This window comes from Diadema setosum, chromosome 2 (assembly GCF_964275005.1).
Source record: "Diadema setosum chromosome 2, eeDiaSeto1, whole genome shotgun sequence".
NCBI lineage: Eukaryota > Metazoa > Echinodermata > Echinoidea > Diadematoida > Diadematidae > Diadema > Diadema setosum.
The window spans coordinates 713,195-734,482 of record NC_092686.1 but is presented as its reverse complement, the minus strand read 5'-3'; the positions used below and the strand labels follow the sequence as shown (position 1 = coordinate 734,482).

General features: G+C 36.5%; 1 protein-coding gene across 1 annotated transcript in view; it reads right to left on the bottom strand.

Moving 5' to 3' along the window:
* Nucleotides 1-944: 944 nt before the first annotated feature.
* The window catches only part of LOC140238608 (phosducin-like protein), a 44,632-nt gene continuing 24,288 nt past the window's right edge, over nucleotides 945-21,288 (bottom strand). The window contains exons 6-7 of the mRNA XM_072318512.1: nucleotides 13,344-13,468; nucleotides 945-1,174 (exon numbers count right to left, since the gene is read on the bottom strand). Coding sequence (XP_072174613.1) covers nucleotides 1,087-1,174; nucleotides 13,344-13,468 — 213 coding nt within the window. The 3' untranslated portion in view covers nucleotides 945-1,086. The remainder of the gene's footprint in view (nucleotides 1,175-13,343; nucleotides 13,469-21,288) is intronic.

The window sequence follows — 21,288 nt, the reverse complement described above, 5'->3', positions numbered from 1 at the left end:
TGTACAATTAATTATTTTTTTTAATGCATTAAAAAAAAAAAGCTTGAATGTTGGTAAGTTATGCAATTTGGTCTTCAATGGACAACTCAGCGATTTAAATCAACTATCACATTGGTAGCTCATGAATCATAGCATCACATGTTATACATGTGTATACAGTCCATTACTAACAGATGGAGTTCCATTATAAAAAAAAAATAATAATAATTCTGACTGACTTTCAGTGATTGCTAGCTAGCACTTACAGACACATCACACTCAAGTTCACCTGTCTGAGGCAACTGAAAAAAACCCCCAAACTAATGGACATGTTGAAGACTCATCTTTTTCAGGCTTATTGATTTTATGGAATTTGTCATATAAAATATTATTCTTTCCATCTCTCTTTTATGATCTCCTTTTAAAACTGCTAAGAGGCTTTTGCAATTTGCAGTATAGAAAATATCATTACTATTAGTACATGATAAGCCTTCCTTAATTGGTCCCTTCTCTTGAATTTCTGATCAACACAGAGGCTTGATTTGCAAGGGTGTACATATAAAAATTCACCTTCATTTCATTTACATACATTATCATTCTTGTATGAACTCTGCAATAAAAAATGACTTTTACCTCTTAAATAATAACATCTGAATGATCTTCCCTAAAATTAATAATGATCAAAGTGTTTTGTATTATTCTGACTAATTGTCAAGAGTGGGTTTGCTGCAAATTACAATCGAAAGAATATTTGCTCGATTTGCTACACACTATTCTGAAGGTAATTTCACCCTTTGCACCACCAGGACAAGCAATTTTCACATCTTCTATAGACAAGAGGAAGCATGCATCTTAGACACTTGCAGTCGTGAAAATTGGTTCTACATATTCTACAACCATACCTTGCTGACTTGATAGCAAGAAAACTACAAAGCAGCTTGCAGCTCAAAGCAGCTTTAGTCTGTCTCTTTACTCAGCGAGATGGGATGTCAATACAGACAGCAATGCCTGCAGAATGTCCTTCAGATGTTACGGTTGATTTGGCTTTAGAGCACTTTGGAGGGAGGGATGGCTGGTCAGCTCAGATGGTCAGCTCAGATGGTCAGCTCAGTCCAGCTCGAGGTCACTGTCCTCTTCTACCTCCATGTTACCCATAATAACCTTTGCCTCCTCCTTGTTGGGCAGTAGTCCATGTCTATATGTTAGTAATAACACAATAAGACAAGTCCTCATTTCCATAACAGACAGACAGAGAGACACACACACATACACACATCCTCCTTGGTAATGGAAGTGACTTTCGATCAGAATTATGCAACATACATGTACACAATCACATAAATGCACAAACAGACATCAGCCCATTAGCATGTTGGAAGAAGAAGTCTGGAAAAGGAAGGTTACACTTAAATCCTTCCACCCTTGAATTTTGTTTGTACAGTCTGCTTGAAACTCTCTCCAGTTTATTGTGTGTGGTTCAAAAAGGGATACAGTTGAAGCAAGAAAAGAAAAAAAGGAAAAAGAAAATGCCAAAGATCCTACATTCATATCATGTCTGGCACGTAAGGCTGAAAACAAGCTTTTTATCCATTCTGTCTCATGTGACCAAGGTTCATATAAAATGGATACCTTGTTATTATGAGGTAATAACAATGTTAGAGGCCTCTGGGTATAGAGCGGTGTCTGATGCTGATAATTTAGCATCTCTACCCTGGTAATTAAACCTAGGGAGACAGACTCAACTCCCTTCAGATGAAGAAATTATCATTACAGTCCTGCCAGCATCACCATTATTATCACTATTACTTATCATTTCCATCATTACTTGTATTATTACTAGTTACATATCATTTAAACAATTCATTAATCCATCAGTATCAAAGTTGTTGTAGCTCTTGCAATTGCCATATATATATATAAAAAATGGAAACAATCTAAAGTGCAACATGATACCCACATTTAAGTTTCAACCTATGAGATGCATTCTTTTAACCCCTCATGTGCCCAGACACCTACAGTAGTTTAACTTGCAAAGCACTTGCATCAGTATTCAGTAAACCATCCAAACTTGACCTTAGTGTAAAGTTGGCAAACCCACTCATCAGGTGTAACAATGTACTTAAGTCCAAAAGGAAGATCACCATGACACAAGAGGGGTTAGGCGATGAGGTAATCTCCATTCATTGACAAATGTATATATTTTTTTTTCCGGATCGATGTGCTTAGAAACATCAGTATTGAGCGCTATATAAATGTTATTCATTATCATTATCATTATTATGACCAAATAAATAAATGAATAAATGAATGAACAAATAAATAAATAGATAAGTAAATAAATAAATAACGGTACATCAATATTTAAACAAAATAAGATATCAAAAAGTAAAATGATTTAATAATAATAATAATAATAACAATAATAGTAATAATAATAATAATAATAATAATAATAATAATAATAATAATAATAATAATAATAGTTTCCAGACATTTGTGCCAATTGGCAAAGAAAGCTTTCCAGCATGCCTGCAAATTGGCAACAAAACATAGTAAGGGTTGATGACTAGAAGCAATTGGTAAAGTAAGAGGGACCTGGAAGTCTACTATTGTATTCAGAGGCAATAAAAAGGACCTTTGAGAGCTAGTGTCTATGGAAACTAGAGACTCTTGCTTTATACACCATGTCCTTCAGCAGAGTAATCTGCATAAACTCTTTGTATAAATGTCGTAGGAAAAAAAGCTGTGAGGCCAATGAAATCATCAAGGGTACAATCATCAGATTCTCATACAGCACCTCAGGCAAATGACTGTTCACAGTGCCCAACGGGAATAAAAGCAATATGAAATATGATCATTTTCACAGAGCATTACATGGTTTAGAGCAACTCCTTCATGGAACTGTTCAGTTGCTTAGAATGCTAAACTAGATGCACATAAAAGAGATTGCCAAAACAATGCAATGTGACATGTGAGAATAGAAATGAAATTGCTATCCACAGAGACCATCACAAAAAGACTGAATTACATACAGACAAACTCTACTCACATCCACTCTTCCATGCTGTTTTATGCAGAATTCATGGATCAGATATAGAGTCCATTTCCAGCTAATCTCACATCCAAGCAAAATGTTGATGTTCCTTTTATTTTTAATGCTTAGAATATTCCTTACCACAATGCCACATGCAATATTCATATCTAATGGCCAAAGGAAGTTGATACCATGCCTTTGTTCAATCCATTAGATCCAAAAACATTTCTGTCAGTAAGTACACCTTTGAATCTTACATGGCTACAAAAAGAGGCAAACTAATTTTTTTTTTTTTTTTGGGGGGGGGGGAGCAAAGATTGTGAATTGCTGTTGAAGAACTAGGAAATGTCGTGAATGTATTTAACAAATTTTCAGTTTGAAAGAATTTATAATCATATTTCAGTAGGACTGAGGACTGAAAAGTAAACTTTGTACTTGTGATGATGAAAATACTTCAAACCTAGTATCCACACTCACTACAGAGAAGGACCAAGTCACAATGTGTTTTGACTTGGGTCATTAATTTCATCAGGATTAGATTCTTTTAGTAAGGGAACTCTACACTAGATGCTCTACAAAGAAGACGCAAGAAATATTAATGTATTTGGCGCATCCACAAATGACAGAAATTCAATCATAAATGTGCACAGCTACAATAAAATACAATACAATGATTACATTTGTACAGCGCTCTTATAAACTATTTAGCTGTTTCACAACTGGTGGTTTATCTCGCATCATCATCTATAGTGAAACTGCTATCTACATTCTATGTCTGACTTTTATATTATGGGTCGTAATAAGTACAGATATCACTAGTCCTCATTCTATCCCCCTCAAAGTTTTAGAATGTCTACAAATTCCTAGAAACCACTGCTCTGTCATTCACAACAAATGTACGAGAGAAACTGTCACTGATCACACATTACATATTCTTATTATAAACTAGCTCACTACAACATTTGTGATTTTGCAGATGACTTAAAAATGCATCTGATGCACTCTAGAAGGAAATCATCCATAAAGCATAAAAATGCACAAATAGCAATAAATTATACACGAAGGGTTGAAACTGCAATCTAAATATCGGCACTAAGGCTGAGTGATTCAATCTATAGGTGAATTGATGAAATCACAGAGAAAATCACCACAAAAATTCAGTTTTACTCTAAGATCAATGTAGATTTTTATATTCAAGTAGAAGCGGCAAAATTTTATGACTGTTATTTCCCTTTCTGTAAATCAACTGGAACTAATTTTGCCATGGCTTTTGTTCTCTTGCTTAAAGAGTTCTTGTCTATTGTTGCACAGAATCACACCCACAGCTACATGCATACACACAACAGAAAAGTGCATTTTTGTTTTCAAAAGAGCAGATTGTAAGCATGATGTTGTTTTACTGTAGAGGAAATCCCATATCCTAGCCAAACAGAAATGGTGCATATGTAAGTGCGCAAAAAAAAAAAAAAAAAGAAGAAGAAGAAGAAGAAAAAAAAAAGTGTGATTTCACAGAGTACGGGGATGAAAAGTCATGCAGCAAATGGACCTGGTCCATCAAAAAATGCTCCTACTCCTCAAACAAATTTGATTTGATTCATTTCCTGGTGAGTGTGCCTCACCAAAATAGATAAATGAATAAATAAATATAAAACTATAAATAGAATGTAAAGGTTGATATTCTTGTCCCTGCATCAATGCTCCAAACCTCTCACACCCCAACACACACACACACTCACTCACACACACTCTGCCTGAGGTAGATTTCATTCTACTTACAAATGCAGCTGAAAGATCATACCCTTTTGTCTTGATGTAGACTGAAAAAATTGTTTTGTTTTGTTTTGTTTTAAATCTAGAATGCATCAATTAGTGCATTCAACCATTCCTGTGCCTCAGTTTTCACTGGGCCAAATCTGTGGCCCTAAGAGACATTTGCACACATCACAAAAACTTAAACAAAGACTCTGAAAATTGCTTGCTACTTGGACAATGTAGCTGTGCCCAAGGCCAGCTAAGATGTTACTTAGTGTGACATTGCTGTCACAATTTGTAGCAAATAAAGTCATAACTAAATTTTGATTAAAATATGCAGGGATTTTTTTTTTTCATTCACGGTGGCCATTACGGTGGCACTTAAAATGCTTTTAATGATCACGATACTATGGGGCAGATGACTTTAAGTCCCTATTGAAGGACAAAGCACTCAGAAAAAGTCCCTCGACAAAGAGCTAAAAGACCTATATTAGTAGACTTGAACCAGGAACCTCAAGATTGAGGTGATTCAGTTACTGAGCTATAATGGCTTCTCAAGTTAGTCTGTGTTTGATTCAATCCATTCTTGTGATAATATACAGACCCCCCCCCCCCCCCAATCTCTTTGACTGAAAAACAGGGATGACTTGGCTATAAAAGAAGGTAAGAAAGAGGAGTTCCCATAGGAGTGTGTAGGAAAATTATCCAGAAAAATAGGAAACTTCTAATGGAACAAGAGCTGGGAATGGTCAAATTCAGATTCTTTCCTCCAAATTCAGAATGGTTGGGAGGTCTGGATATTTGACTCAAGAGAGAAGGGCTTTGTAAAGAAATGAAGTCTAGCATTAGTTTTATCACACTACCATATGTACCAAGCACGTTCACAATGATCTCAAGATCAATTTGTGTGTGTTAAAGGCAGACATCAAAGATATCTACTACTACTATTGGTCATCAACTTAATGAAGTGGGCCCACTGGCAATAAGTCAATGTGTTCTGGATGGCACAATATCATAAAGACTGATCCTGATTACTTGCACTTCATATTTGTTCTCATGTAGGATGATCTTCTCTACTTTGCCAGCTAAATACATGCAGATCTCATTCTACACATTGCTTGGCTCTCTAAACAAAACATTTAGAATCTGTGCCTGAAACTGAATTGAAGATCACATTAAACCATAGGAAAGATCTGATATTACATTTTGTTCTGAACATAAAATTATGCAATTCTATTTACTCTGTAACACATAAACTAAAAGAACAAAACAAATATAAAATGAGCCGAAAATATTAGATCACAACTTGGATAGAAAAACATGTGTGAAAATACTATTATGATAAATATCATAACACCTTGGGGATGGAAAACATGGCAGTTATTAATTGACGAAGTATAAAGGTCGTGAAATAATTTACCCTTTGAACCTTTACCTCACAAATGTTGAATGATACTTGCTTTGTCATGAAGGAGATTTGATGCTTTTCCATATATTTGTTCAGGATTGTCAAGTCTATACTCAGTCTTTAACACAATACACAGGGTAATAAGAAGGATGTCGTTCCATCGCAGAAACAGACAGGGCAATACAAACTAACACCATTCTGTCACTTTTGACATTAATTTGGCCTGTGCCCACGGCTAAAAATCCAGGTCATATTCATCCAGGCACTGCTACACACTTCCCCTCCACTCTCTCATCCGCTCCTTCTGGTATCATGCTGAGCAAAATTCAAATCATTCATTCTATAAATGTTGTAGACCCAGATAACTGGATGCTAACACACACCTGAACTGTGAAGTGGGATATAGAACTCACATGTGGGCAAAAAGAGGGCAGGAATTACTCAAAAATAGAAGCACTGTCTTTCTGACTGTCTGGATGAAGCATCACAATAATTGCTTTGAATATGAATTAAGTCAACCAACTGCAGCCTGAAACTGGTGTTGTTCTTACTTGACTAAAAAAAAAAACCCATAAAAAAATCCATAAAAACGATTGTGTCGTCCAAAAACAGTCACAGGTATGCTTCCTGTAGTTGACTATTGCTTCAGAATTTTGCAATGTCTGAATTTATGCATCTAAGATGCGTGCATGTAATTTATCATCTTTGAATACCAAAAGGAATGGTTATTTCCAAATCTAGGTGAACTGAATTTCTGTGTCATTATTCTACAAAGTTGTATAACAAGGCTAAATATTGATGGAAGGTAGTGAAACGGGAAATTGTGTGCTAAAAAATAGCATAAATCAACTCCCTAGAGTCTCTGAAATGTACACATGGATGGTGTTTATAGCTATCCGCACTAAAAAAAAAGGAGAGAGGAGTTGCTAAATAAACATGCACAAAATAGGCAGAGCTGATTGAAATCGATGTCCCTACTCCAAAGAGCATGTCAAACACGTTTTTGGAGGTGGATGTTTAATCTCAACATCTGTAGATATGTGGTGATGATACTAGCGTCATATGCATCATTCTAGCTTGGAGGATGACCTCCACTCATAGACATCCAGTGGAATGATAGAAGCACTGTACAGACATTTATTCCTATATGAAGTCACTGATGGAGCAAAATACATTCAATGATGCAAGAGAATATGTTACAACAGACCTAGATTTATAGATACGATACTAGAGATGGTAATCAGTGGTGAGAGTGTCAAAGACTATCTTAAACCATCGGACCTAAAATATAACCAGGATCCATCTTCAAAAAAAAAAAAAAAAAATCCCTATTACACAAGAAGTAAATTAGCATTTCAGGGTCATTGCATCTTTTTTATCCAAAGGTGACCAAAAACTTGAAAGTTGTTAAGTTTTCTAAATCAGAGTTTGAGAGGAACAAGCCTGAATTCTCTATCAAATTTATCTATCAGAACTTCTCTCTGTTCTAAATCTGATTCCGACTGGAAAATTTTGTTACACCATTAGAAATCTCTAAGTCCTTGTGCACACACACACACACAAAAGGGCCAGAATCATGTAGGTATGTGGATCAAGCATGAATATTATTCATTTTTTGCTTGTAAACGTTTAACATCTAATGGCATGTTCATGTACCTATCATTTTGTATGCATGACAAGTGGTTTTTTTTTTTTTTAGATTCCAATGAGTATCAAGAACAAGCAGAATTTTGCAGCAGTTTAGGCTGTTCACCAAATTGTAGATTTACAATTTATTTTTATAACAATGATATAATGGAAATGGAAGTAACAATGATATAATGGAAATGGAAGAAATTTCATTTTATATGGAAAAAGCAGTAAAGAAGACAACTTAGCATTTATTGTTTGAAAAACTAGATGACAAACCTATGATTGTGTTCTTTGACATCCTCCTATGATTTCTATGAAGAGAAAACTATGAAACTTGAAAAGCACTCACGAAGTACAGACCTCCACCAAGCAGCTCATTTCCACCCATACACACATGCTGAATATCGTCCAATATCCCAATATAAAATCATATTGTTTACATCATCATCTTAACAATTCCTGCTGTGCAGTGTCGCCTTGAGCAGACCACGCACTTTAGTGCACGTTTAAATACGCTCAGCTTGAACTCCCAACTTCACTGACCCTATCAGCAAAAAGATGAAAAATCCATAGGAATTCCCGGATCAACACCAAAATTTAATCATCTGTTCCTTGTGTCATCATCAACTTTTTCTGTAAGTTTCATCGAAATCCATTTGCAACTTTTTGTTTGCAAACAGACAAACAAACTGATGCCAGCAAAAACATAACCTTCTTCCTTAACAGAGGTAATAATTAATGCCATTTATGGAATTTTTTGAGTATATTTAAATTCCATGCACGACTTTTGTCTGGGCTTTTCGATGACAAGTGTACATGCCACATTCATTGCTCCTAAATCAGCGGGTCCACTCTTGAAAAATAGCGTAGCATCAGTTGCACACATGCACACATAGTCTGGTTAGATGACCTACAGTATATCATCATGCATGGGAGTGGTGACTGGGTGCATGCGGGACTAGCATTATGTTCCTATTGCTCTGTGTTACATCTATTGCATTGAGTGATGTATTGTTACAGAGTGTGAACCTTGCAAATTGCACAAAGTTGTTGTCCCTTCGTGGAGTTGGTAGGAATTTTTTAGATAAAAATAGTCACGATACATGTTTAAGACTGGTGTTCTCGTATCTGTCACAGAGCAAAAAGAGATCCTTGCCAGACAGTACCTTTTTAACTTTAGTCTGGCACACACATCCTATGTGGTTGAAAGGGCATTATGGGTAAATGATGACTTTATAGGCTACAACCAGTCAAAGTCTGCTAAAATTTGAGCTCAGTATGACAGGGGTACTCAGATTTCCTGTGTGAAAGTGTACATGGTGAAAATCCCATCAGGCCATTTGGGCTAGGCAGTCATATAAATGTGTAATAATGTCATAGATATAACATAAATGAGTTAGAAGAAACAACAGCAACAAAAGACATAAAAGGAAGAGGATAGTAATTAGGTGATAGATCAATAGAGAGAGAGAGAGAGAGAGATGGGTAGGTTGATAGATAGATGGACAGGTTGGAGAAAGATAGAAGGAGGGAGATAGAGAGAGATGGGCAGGAGATTAAAGTAACTCGACGGAGCCAGGTAATGTGTAATAAAGCACACCAAAGTGGGATAATGGGCCTCAAAACGAATAAAATCCACAGATTTGGTGTCATAGTCTGCCAAGCAAGACTCCTACAGCACTAGACTTTTTGAACAGGCTCCAACAGGCACGGAAGATGCTAAGCTGTTATTTTACATTTAGCATTTAATATCTACCAATCATAAAATCCTACAATGACACCTCTCAAAGTCTTCAGGACTATTTATCTCTGGCAATGATATCACCAGTACCTGTGCAATAGTTCCTTCTGATATAAAAGTTTATATCATACCATGATCTTGCCTCATTTAATGTATTGCATTACCATCTTGGGAAACTGTGCTAAATCTCTTTTGAACCATAATTATGTTTTACAAAAATGTGCAATAAGAATTATTACCCATTCGCAGCCCCAAACCCACACAGGGCCCTTGTTTAAAAAACTAAAATTATTATCAGTGTATGAAATTAACAAATTCATTATCTGCACATTTGCATATTCTTATATCAACAATATCTTGCCAAAATTTTTAGACAACTGCTCCATTGTAAACAATACTCGAGTTGTATACAGTACTCGTCAAAGTAATAAGTTATATCCCATTTTATAAATACAATGCTTCTAGACGTACTATAAGGTATGCTGGTCCTCTTTTGTGGAATAACTTACCAGACAACATTAAATGTACCATTAGTCTTTCATCCTTTAAAAGAAAGTATAAAGAATTTCTTTTGATTCAGTAATCTTGTTTGACACACGCATGAATGAGTTAGATATATTGCTTGCCTAATCACTTGTTTATCGTAATGTTTTTGTCATCTCTATAGTCCAATGTATTCTGTAATGTTTTATTATGTGATCGTTATTAACAATTGTACCATTTTTAATTGTCAGGGATCAGCCTTTGAAAGGCCATTATGGCCTATTGTTGATTCCCCCACGTGTTATATATTTATTGCATCTTGCATAATGGAAGTTGCGCTCATTGGAATGTTTGTATGTCTTTTATTTACCCTGTGGACTACCTGTGCTGATATGAACTAAGTTGATTTATCAGTCTTGTGATTAGTGAAGGGAGGGGGGGGGGGGAGGAAAGAGGGGGAATTTAAATTCTTTGCAGGGTTTCTGTCTTTGCCTGTAATCAACTTACTTTTTTTTTCTGTACAGCATTTTCTCTCAAAACTGTGCAAGTGAGTGATACAGTCATGTATGTCATATCTTACAATCTCATATACTCACGGCAGAAATAAACAGGAAAAGGAATATGATTACTATGGAGGACTTTCTGCCAGTTCATTTCTGTAAGGCTATCCTACACAAATAATCCAAAGATGTGTGTATTACCATGTCTTTGGTTATTTGATAGCCAATAGAAAAACTGCACTGGATTTGTTAAATTCTGGTGCAAACCCACACAAGTATACAAACTTGCCTTGCCCAACTACAACAAGCACCCCTTTATGGGGGGGGGGGGGGGAACAAAAATTCACTTAGAGTTTCCATGCCCATAACAGTGATTCTGCACTTATGTGCCTTTTTCAAATTAAAGTGCATGACACCAAATCTATCTGGAGTAATGGATAGCACATTACCATGAGTGGAAATAATTCATTAGCATTCTTTACTATCACGAAATTCAAGGACTACACCTAGTATGTCTCTGTAAATCCATTCAGCTGACTGTTGGAGATCACAGGGGAAAAAAAAAAGAGTAAAAGCATATGCATTATTTGAGAGGAGATAATAGCCAAGAGAGCGTAGCTGATGACAAGGTAATCAGAATATTTGGAGGTAACGCCGACACACAGGTCCTCCTCAATTCCACATCTAGCCTGCCATGTGGGCCCCAAGTCACACATTAGATTCATCTGTGTCTATTGGGATGGCGGATAGACTCCCCGTAGTGAGCCATTACTTGCAGACCAATCAACGTTTCTAATTTGATGTATACTTCACAGGCTTCCTTTCAACAGCTCCTATATCTTGGGGGAACTCAGCTGAGGTTAAAGGAAATTCAGAATTATTCTTGACCTCTTCCCTCCATTCTTCATGATGTCTCTGACTTTCCTTCATGGACATATTGGATAACATATGCTAAGCGCACTCATGTGGTAAAGTTGTTTGCTAGGAAAAATTGTTATGCTAAGCAAATTACATTTCTGTGTGTTCAATAAGATTGATTTTTTTTTTTTTTTTTTTTGTACAGCACTGCATAAGTCAACACCATCAAGATTTATAATCTTACACTGAAAATTATGAATACTAAGATCCATTTTTGTCCCTTCTTCTATCAAGTTTAGATTAGAGCATGGAGGAAAAATGCACAAATCTCAAAGTCACATTGAATCATCATAAAACACAGTGAAGTAGAAATGAATGCTTTGGTTTGTGAAGTCTCCTATGCTTGTGACACTCACAGTATTCCCTGCAGAGTAGTTAAGTTTCTGTCATTTTCAGAAAATCAGGAAGGAAAGAAAAATGTTGATGTCGTAAATCATGCTATGGTTGCATGACTCAGTGATCATTCTCAGCCTGTCCAATTCCTCAAAACCCCCCTCAAAAAAGAAAAGAAAATGCATTCTGTAAATGAGTTTATGAGATGAGCATTATACAGACGTGTACTTATATGCTCATCTTGGACTAGCTCTTTGGAAATCATCAATATTTCCATCAAATAAAAAGAGGATAAAAGGGGATGGTGTAAATTAACACTATCATTATTTTTTTTTCCTCAGGAAAGGTTACATGTATCATCATATGTGGAAAATTTTTACACAGATCACACGATTAGATTTATAGCACATTGCACAATTCCAACACTGTTGAATAATGAGGGAAAAAATATCCCTACATGCACATACTATTAGGAGTCATCACCCAAGATGATAAACAATTACACTTAATACCATTTTTGGCATGTCAGAAATTGTGAAAAATGTAGCATGATGTGAGCAAATTATTATCTATTAACCACAAGAGAATGATTAGAAATCATCATGAGAAATAAACTTCTGATGAGACACTATATCTTTCTATCTGAGCAAGAAGCCTTCTGCATGACAAGTAAGATAAAGGAAATGGAACTGTTTTCTGTCGTTCTCCATAAAATCAATTCCCATTGACTTTGTCTGCAAAATCAATATGTCAACACTGGTACACCTGCTACCACTGGCATATACATTTCACAGTCAGCTGAAAGTTAAGATATGTGGCATATTTCTTCCTGGGTCAGATGTGGATTTTTTTCCCCTGAAAGTATGTGATCAATGTACCTCACCACAGCCTGGAGGTGAATAAAAAACTTCTCTGCTTTGTTTCATCGGTGACACAACAATTGTTCATCTTATTTTCTCCAAGGACTTAGAGTTAGGGTTAGGATTTTAATACGGTCTTCAGTTGAGTTTGATGTGATGATTATGATAAGGGTTAGGGTTATGTGTGTGGATAGAATTTCTGTTTGGCTCAGTGTGCAGATATTTCATGGGAGCATTTGTCGCAGGAGAATAATGTCATAGAACTGTTTCATCAACCCAAACAGAGAGTATACTTGACAATAAGGCACCTGAAACTTTACTTTTGCATCATCAAAGGTTATCAGGGAGAAGTGAAGAACATCCTAAAACTGTGTGTCATTTCTCTGCATGACATTTCATACTGCCTTGTCTTTGTTCACATAGAGAGAAATAGAATAAGGAAACAGACAGACAGACAGACAAAGAGAGAGAAAACCCACTATATTATCTCTTATTACCTATCATCTAACATCTCCCCTGTCAGAGCAAAAAGAAATCTATTCTCATCTCATTAGGATGACATATTACAGTCAAAGAGCAGAGTTGTCAATGTGAAGTAGGGAATCAAAGCGAGCTGCAGCCATTAGGCAATCTAACGACAAGTAGGCGGTGAGAGTGGGTGGGGCCAGGATGGTGATTGACACACGAGGTACATTGTACTCACTCTTGTAAGAAGCACTCCACTTCTGTGGCGTAGAAGTCGTCACCAAATTGATCCGAGACGCGGACAAAGTTGCCAATCAGCTGTCCTCCTTTGTAGACTAGCAGTGCTGGTAGCCCCTTCTCAGTCTGTGGGAGGAATGAGATGTATCAAACAACTCAGTTAGGAGCAGGGCTTGCAATTTGTCAAACTCAACCCCCTCCCCTCCCCCATAGTTTGCTACTTTAACCAGAAGTAATAATATGCAACAAATCACTGCTGGTATTGACTCCACTGGACCAGAAATAATGAAATGAAAGGCAATAACAGTATCAATTAATTATCATGCCTTCAAAGGTGACTTTTAATAGCTATCAAAGAATTAATAAAGACTGTCAAGACAGAAAAAGATACATAAAAGAAATTTACCAGTGACAATCTACCATAAGGAACACCAAACACTAAGAATTAAGAATGTTTCATTATCATTAAATCATCTGAAATGGCATCTTTTTGGCACATCAAATTACTACTTTTGGAATAAGAGTATCACATTGTATGATACCAATACTAGTATATGATTTTCCAACACAAATTTGACATCTACTGTAGATTAAAACAAACATACATATTAATACATTTGACATTTTTTTTTCTTGCACAAGATAATCACATGACATGCGTCTGAGGCATTTCTCCATTTACTAACAATCAAAGACTATCATCTCATACAAACAATCCTATTCATTTCTGCTTACAAACAAAAACAACTAGAAATGTCACTATGGCGACTGTTACGACTCCACCATAATGCATGGTTCTCCCAATAGGTCTATATTACGTCTTAACAATGCATGAAAACAGTTTCACATAACTGGGAAAATATTAAAATGATATTTTTGTCACAAATGTAATGATTGTTCACTTTCCTTGAACCAGGATTAATTGGATGAATGGCTATGATATGACCCTAAGATTCCCAAGATAATCAATGCCAGTCAGTACATGCATATGTATCAAGTTCCATGAAGATACCTTGAACCATTTCCGAGACATGGAGAAAAAGAGTGAAATTTTAACACATTCACTTGACCTTTGACCTTATAGCTCTCTCTAGAGAGTCTTTATTGGGTACCTGGTAGTACATGTATACACTAAGTTTCAAGAAAATACCTTCAGGCATTGCATAGATATGGCAGAAATAGTGACATTTTGAGCATTTGACCTTGGCATTTGACCTTGAGCATGTGCACCCAAAAGTTGATAGGCATAACTTTGCCCACTCATACATATTATATGCCAAGTTTCATTAGGATACCATAAATGGTTTCTTAGTCCCTGTCCACAAAATTGATTATGGACGGACGGACGGAGGGGCAACCCGAGAACATAATGCCTCTGGCGACACTTCGTGGCGAAGGCATAAAAAACAAACCAATATCATCAATGCAATGAACGCAAAGCAATTGTGGTAACCCATTTCTGCTCTATCCTCCCTCTTTCTCCACCATCCTTCTCCCTCTTTCTGTTTATGTCTTTTTTCAGAGCTCTAACATTTTTGTGTGTGTGTGTATTGCAGAGGAAACATATGTGTACAATAGACATAATAGCATCACCAAGATGAATATTGTTGTTCACAATTCATGAATTAGAGAACAGGTACATCAGTACATTGAACCCCAAAACAGGCTACCTCACTTGCCAATTGAGTACACTGTGTATCAGACACATAAATACTGTACTGGTATTTGCATTTGAAGTTTTAGAATTGAATTGTAAAAATAAAGTCTGCTATAAACAGGAAACCTTGCAAGAAGGGAAATAGCTGTTGGTAATGAAAACCTGGTGCATTTTTCATAAGGTACCGATAATTACCACCATATAATTAGTATGTTTGGGTTTTTCAACAGACATAATGTCTGATGAGGTATGGATAATTAGCACCAGGTAATTAGCATCTTTACATTACTCAACTGATGTTATATCTGACTCATATGGTAGCATATCCATCAGATACCTATGTATGTGATAATTCATTATTTTTCTATTTGTTTGTCCATAACTGCCCTTTCCTTCCACCCTGCACATTCTATAGCTGGTTTGGCTCGACTGAGCTTCCATCGTGAAGAAAGCATGTACCCCTTATTTTAGAATCATGCAAATAATTATTCAATATCTTTTGTGCTATAAGAAAATCTTAATCCGTTGACGACGAGTCCCGAGTATACTCGGGCAAATGTCTATAAGGGAAATGTGTGTTGTGGCAAAATCAGCCCATCCTCAATGGGTTAACCCTACCATGAAGGCTTGATCCCACACTCTCCCTATAGGAGCCTCCTCCTCCTTCTCTTCCTCCAACAGCTCATCTTCTCTCTTCCTCCTTCTCACCTCCTCCTCCACTTCCTCCTCCTTCTCCTCCTTTTCCTCGATCTTCCTCCTCCTTTTCTTACCTCTCCTCTTTCTTTCCTTCTCCGCCTCCTTTTGATTCCCCTCTTTCTGTTTTGTAACCATTTCATTGTATTCAAATTGGTTTCATGAATAAATGTCCACAATTCAGCCTGCAGGCTGCCATGGATGTTCTTCAATAAAATACCTTCAATTCAAATTTCATTTTATAATTTAAATTCAAAGTCTCTTCCTTCTCCCCTCTTCCCCTTCCTCCCTTTCCTCCCCCCCCCCCCCTTTAGATGCAGACTCCTCCATCATACACCACTCATATCTACCCTCCATCCATTCACGCTCCATCTGAGATGAACCCCTATGCTGCATTACCCCGGGACACGATCTGCTTCTCCCACGGCTCCCGTCAAAACTTATTCTCCCCTAAGAAATAAAACTCGGCAGAAAGCAGTGAGATGTTTTTACTTGCTTCGCTCTTTTACAATATTAATCTTTGAACCTTCCTGGGGTTTCGTCCTTGGGCAATACGTGAAATTCAGCACTTTTTATATGACAGCGTGACCTTTCTCCTTCATACGTCTTAAAATAAGAAGCTGCAGGAGAATACTTTGAGTTTGAACCAAAGGGTGTCATGACAAGGCCTGGTGGATCTTTTTCCTTTGATCGATGGCTTTCATTGACATCAGACACTTTTGAACTGATTGGATGGAGTTTGTGCTGCAATCTTTATGTGAAATATGTGGTGCTGGGAGTGAGGGATATATAGACAGATATATCACAGGAAAGAGAATGTCAAGGCAATAATCATGAATGCATGAATGAGTCCCTTGATGGAATAGTCTAGGTATTAAATATTGAATACAGGCAACATTTGTACATAATGCATTGGATGATACAAACATTATGCATATATCCACCCACACCCTCAAAATAACATTATTGGTATGAGAACATTGCTGTTGTCTTTCTTCGTCTCAGATGTTGTTCATCTATGTCAAGGATGAAAATCTATTCTGTTAATAAAAACAATCAGGTTCATTTTTAGTGGGGACTGAAAATTTCATCCTCCAAGACAGAAAAAAAAATAGAGAGCAAGTTGTGAGACAAGGTTCTCAGAGTTCACAGTCCACTGTGATGGCAAACTATGGGGGCATCAGGCAGAGTGGTGCGGCAAAGTTCTGAGACTTTGTAGCAGAATGGATGGGAGCCCTTGAATACATTGGACATCACCACATACTGTTTGCAGTGTTCTCATTGCTAATGTGACACACACCATATTAAAGACTAACTCAACATGGCACAGGAGGAAATAGTGGTAGATCTCAGGCACAGACCAGCTCCTTTTTCCAGAAATCAAGCAAGAGTGAGGAATTGGCATTGTAACAGCTTTCTCTTGACAACAAAAATATTCAATATATTCCTGGCACATACTGTATATGCTGAATATTTGCGAGGTTGTTATTTTTGCGAATTTCGCGAAATTAAAGACACACAAAAATATTGACTCTGATCCAGATGTGGATGTGATGTATATGTGTACATTTCTCTGTTCTCATTTCGCGAAATTAAAGACACACAAAAATATTGACTCTGATCCAGATGTGGATGTGATGTATATGTGTACATTTCTCTGTTCAGTACAGGACTACACAAAGCGAATTTAACAACTCACGAAATCGTTGGGAATTCCAGATTCCCGAAAATTTAGACTCGCGAAATATATGGCGTATACAGTACTCAATGTAATGTGGCTTTAAAGTTTGAATTTCCAGCATTTCTCATAAGGTTTGTTTAGTTTAATCAGTAGGAAACCCAAAATTATACGAAACATCAAGGAGAGGCAGACATACTCCCAAATGGAAATTGCCGAGGAATACCATGTGTGGGTATGTTGAAATTTTGTACTGAAATAACTCAAGAAGACGTCCACACAAAAATACACCCACACAGCTGAATCAAAAGAAAGACATCCACACAGCTGGATATGTGTACATAATACCAATATTTAGAGAGTTTGCCTACATTACGGCCAATGAGATCTATAAATGTCACTCGACATCAAAGTAGCATACAGTCAAATATTGGATCAAACCACCTGGCAATCTGTGATGGAAAGTAGTAGGGATTTTCTCTCTCCTTTCTTTTGAATGCTTAACCCGTTGAGGACGAGTCCTGAGTAGACTTGAAAATGCATGTTGCAGCAAAATCAGTCCGTCCTCAACGGGTTAAAGGCATAAAAAGGGTTTAGATAACCACTGTACATACTAAAGCAAATTTTGTGTCTCCTTTACAAATAAGCAAGAGCAATGAACAGCCTCCCAACCTCCCCCTTCCCCCCCCCCAAAAAAAAAAAAAAAAACAACAACAACAAAAAACAACAACAAACAAACCAGCAACCAAATATTGAAAAAATAATAACATGGAGATAACACACATTATTATTATTATTGTATAAGATTACTGAAAAAAATATTATCATGTAAACCACTCCTACCTGTTTAACATTCCAGCTTTAATTATCCCTTTGTTTGAATGTATGTGACTGCTGGCAGTGCCTCCTAATTCTATTATAGAATTTGCTTGTCTACTGTACATAAACATGCACTGCATTGTTCAGAATATATAAATTATGCCACTATGTAGTTGACATCCTTATGAGTTATGATACTTGGGTTCAGACTCGTATGATATTGGTGCTATAAAACATATTTCACATCCTTATGACATATTTGATATCCTACTGATACAGGGGCTATAAAGCATATCAAGTATCATCAGGATACTGGAGCTTTAAGGTATATTTCACTACTGGCCGTGCAATAACAAAAAAAAAAAAGAAACCATTTATCATGTAAAAACTGAATAGTATGCTTTATGGATTGATTGTTGTGATTATCTCAACTGCATCAATATTTCATAAGTCACAATATGCATGCTTCCCATCACAAGACCCAAAGGATGTAGTAGAAATAAGGCTTTTGCAATAAAGGTGCCATATACTGGCCACATATAGATGATGTGAGTCATTATTCATTGTGGATCCATGTGGAAATAAATGTGATATGCAGGCTGTGTACACGATATATTACACTGTGGATGAAATGATACCTGGCAGACAATATCCATACAGCAATCAATTTATTGAAGTCTCTCTCCCCTCGGAATATTTGATCCTGACTAATAGGCACTGTCATAACATGCTCTCCCTACTCTTAAAGGGGACTTCCTTGTCAAGGGAAAGTGACTTTAAACATACAGAACGGTAGAGAGCAGTGGTATAGTGAAAATTTGATGGACACTGGAGTCATGATACTCAAAATATTATTTTTTTTTTTGTATATTCATGGAGTTGTATACCAATCTTGTTTGGTGGTAATAATGTATATTATCAAAGCTTTTCAGTTATCTTTCAGCAAGCTTTCCAAAATCTTCCAAGGTTGTTTTTCTTTTTCTATAAGTGGGCCTTCCCAATCTTCCAGTAAAACTTTGTCTGATGACAGTAATTTGCCATATGAATAGTATGTGGCTACTCTTTATTGTCTAACAATCCAACAAGTAGAACAATGATCACCATGTACAAAAATAATACATGAAAGTGTTTGTTGAAATTTTCAGTGTGTTCCCAAATTCATAATTTTCAATGTCATATTTAACAAAATAATTACACAATTCTGATAGACTCAATTTTTTTCAGAGGTCACTACACTTTGCTGCACTAAGACTGCCTATGTATGAGACTCACATATTTTTATACAGGTGAGGGGTACTACGCTCTGTGTGTGTGTGTGTGTGTGTGCATTTGTGTGTGTATTCTTTTACCCTTATTTTTAAGTTTGCCCTCAGCATTTATGCCTAGTATCCTTTATATGCCATACATTTCGAGAGGTTACTACTTTTGTGAAATTTCTCAAGTCTGGTGCTACCAGTGAATTTAACTACTTTGTAGGTAGCTGATCTCAACATGAATGTGCCATGCATACATACATGTACATTTCTCTGGTTATTACTTGTACTTCACAAGCGCAAATTTAACCACATGCAAAATTGTTGGGAAGTTCCGAATCAGTGAAAAATTACACTTCAAAAATTTATGCCATACAAACAGTACCTGATATGTGCAGAAAATTATAGGTATGAGGCCTTCTATACATAAACAGGTTCACTGTGGCATAACCTACAGCCTACTAAAACCTGGCTCTATGGGATATAAGAAACTTGGAATAAACAGTTTAATATGACAATTTGAGAACATTTACAGTTCATATCACTTACTGCAATGTGCTCGTGTGATGATCTTCGACTCAAAGACGCATAATACATGCATATTATAAAAAAAAAAAAAAAGAAAGAAGTGAATTCCATGGATGCATAGTAATAACAGACAGAAAGCTTGACTGGTTCATTGAATATGCTGCATTGTGCAATAAATTTGTTACATAAACCATCACATGAATTATTTGTAGATATTACCTTGCCTTAGGTAACATTGTTTTGGGTCATATCAATTTGGGTAACATTGTGTCCAATAACATTGTTATGGGTCACTCTGTTTTGGGTCACATTGTTTTAGGTCACATTGTTTTGGGAGACAAAGAATAAATAACCAGACAGAAAATAGCTTCAAGAAGTTCATCCTTGCTTTTGTATAGTCCAAACCCATCACATGCTGCTCTATCAATGTCTTCAAACTCTCACACTAGCCCAAGGCTCCAAGCTTAAAACAACCTGCACATGCAGATGGGTGAGATTAGGATGGACAATGAACACATGATGGGGTGAAATATCACTTTGTACATCCCTTCTCCACAATAAAGGAAGAAAAAATTATCTCTTATCCACTGAAGTTGAAGATAATACTTGACCAAATCTCCCATTTGTCATAATAAGAAATTCATGTATCCAGAGACAGGAGGATAGACGTCTACAAAGTGAACATTTGTGAGAGATGGACCGAGGCTAAAATATCAAGAAACATGTTTGTGTGCATTCTCTCTCTCTACCATTCTAATAACTTTGGTATTTCTTCTCATTCAGTTTGATTTATGATAATTACAGTAAAGACAGGGCTGCACACTAACCCATTTTTTCTGCCGGTCCGACATGTCTCTGTCGGACCGGTAGATGCCCCATTTTACCATTTTTTACCGGTCCGAACAGAAAACTTACCGGTCAACAACGGCAACATAAAAAAACATTAAATTACTTGCAAACTTATTTTCTTGTTTTTATGGACGTACCCCCCCCCCCCATGTACATTTTACTGATTAATGTCTTTTTAAACTTGAATTATTTATTGCACAAGAAATAAAAAAAAAATGAGAAAAAAAAAATAGAATGTTTGTTCGTGAATTACAGTGTAAAATGATAATGAAAAAAAAAATCAGATTGTATCATGCGTTTGTGACTTTTTCTAAACATCGGCGCACGAACTTGCTGCATAACCGTGATTTAATGAATTATTTTAGCTGTGATATTTTCTGATGCACGAGCTACAAGGGGTTCTTTATTTTTCTTTCGACACTCTCTTCGCATTTGTGCATGCGTTCTGAAAGGTACACGACATGCAGGG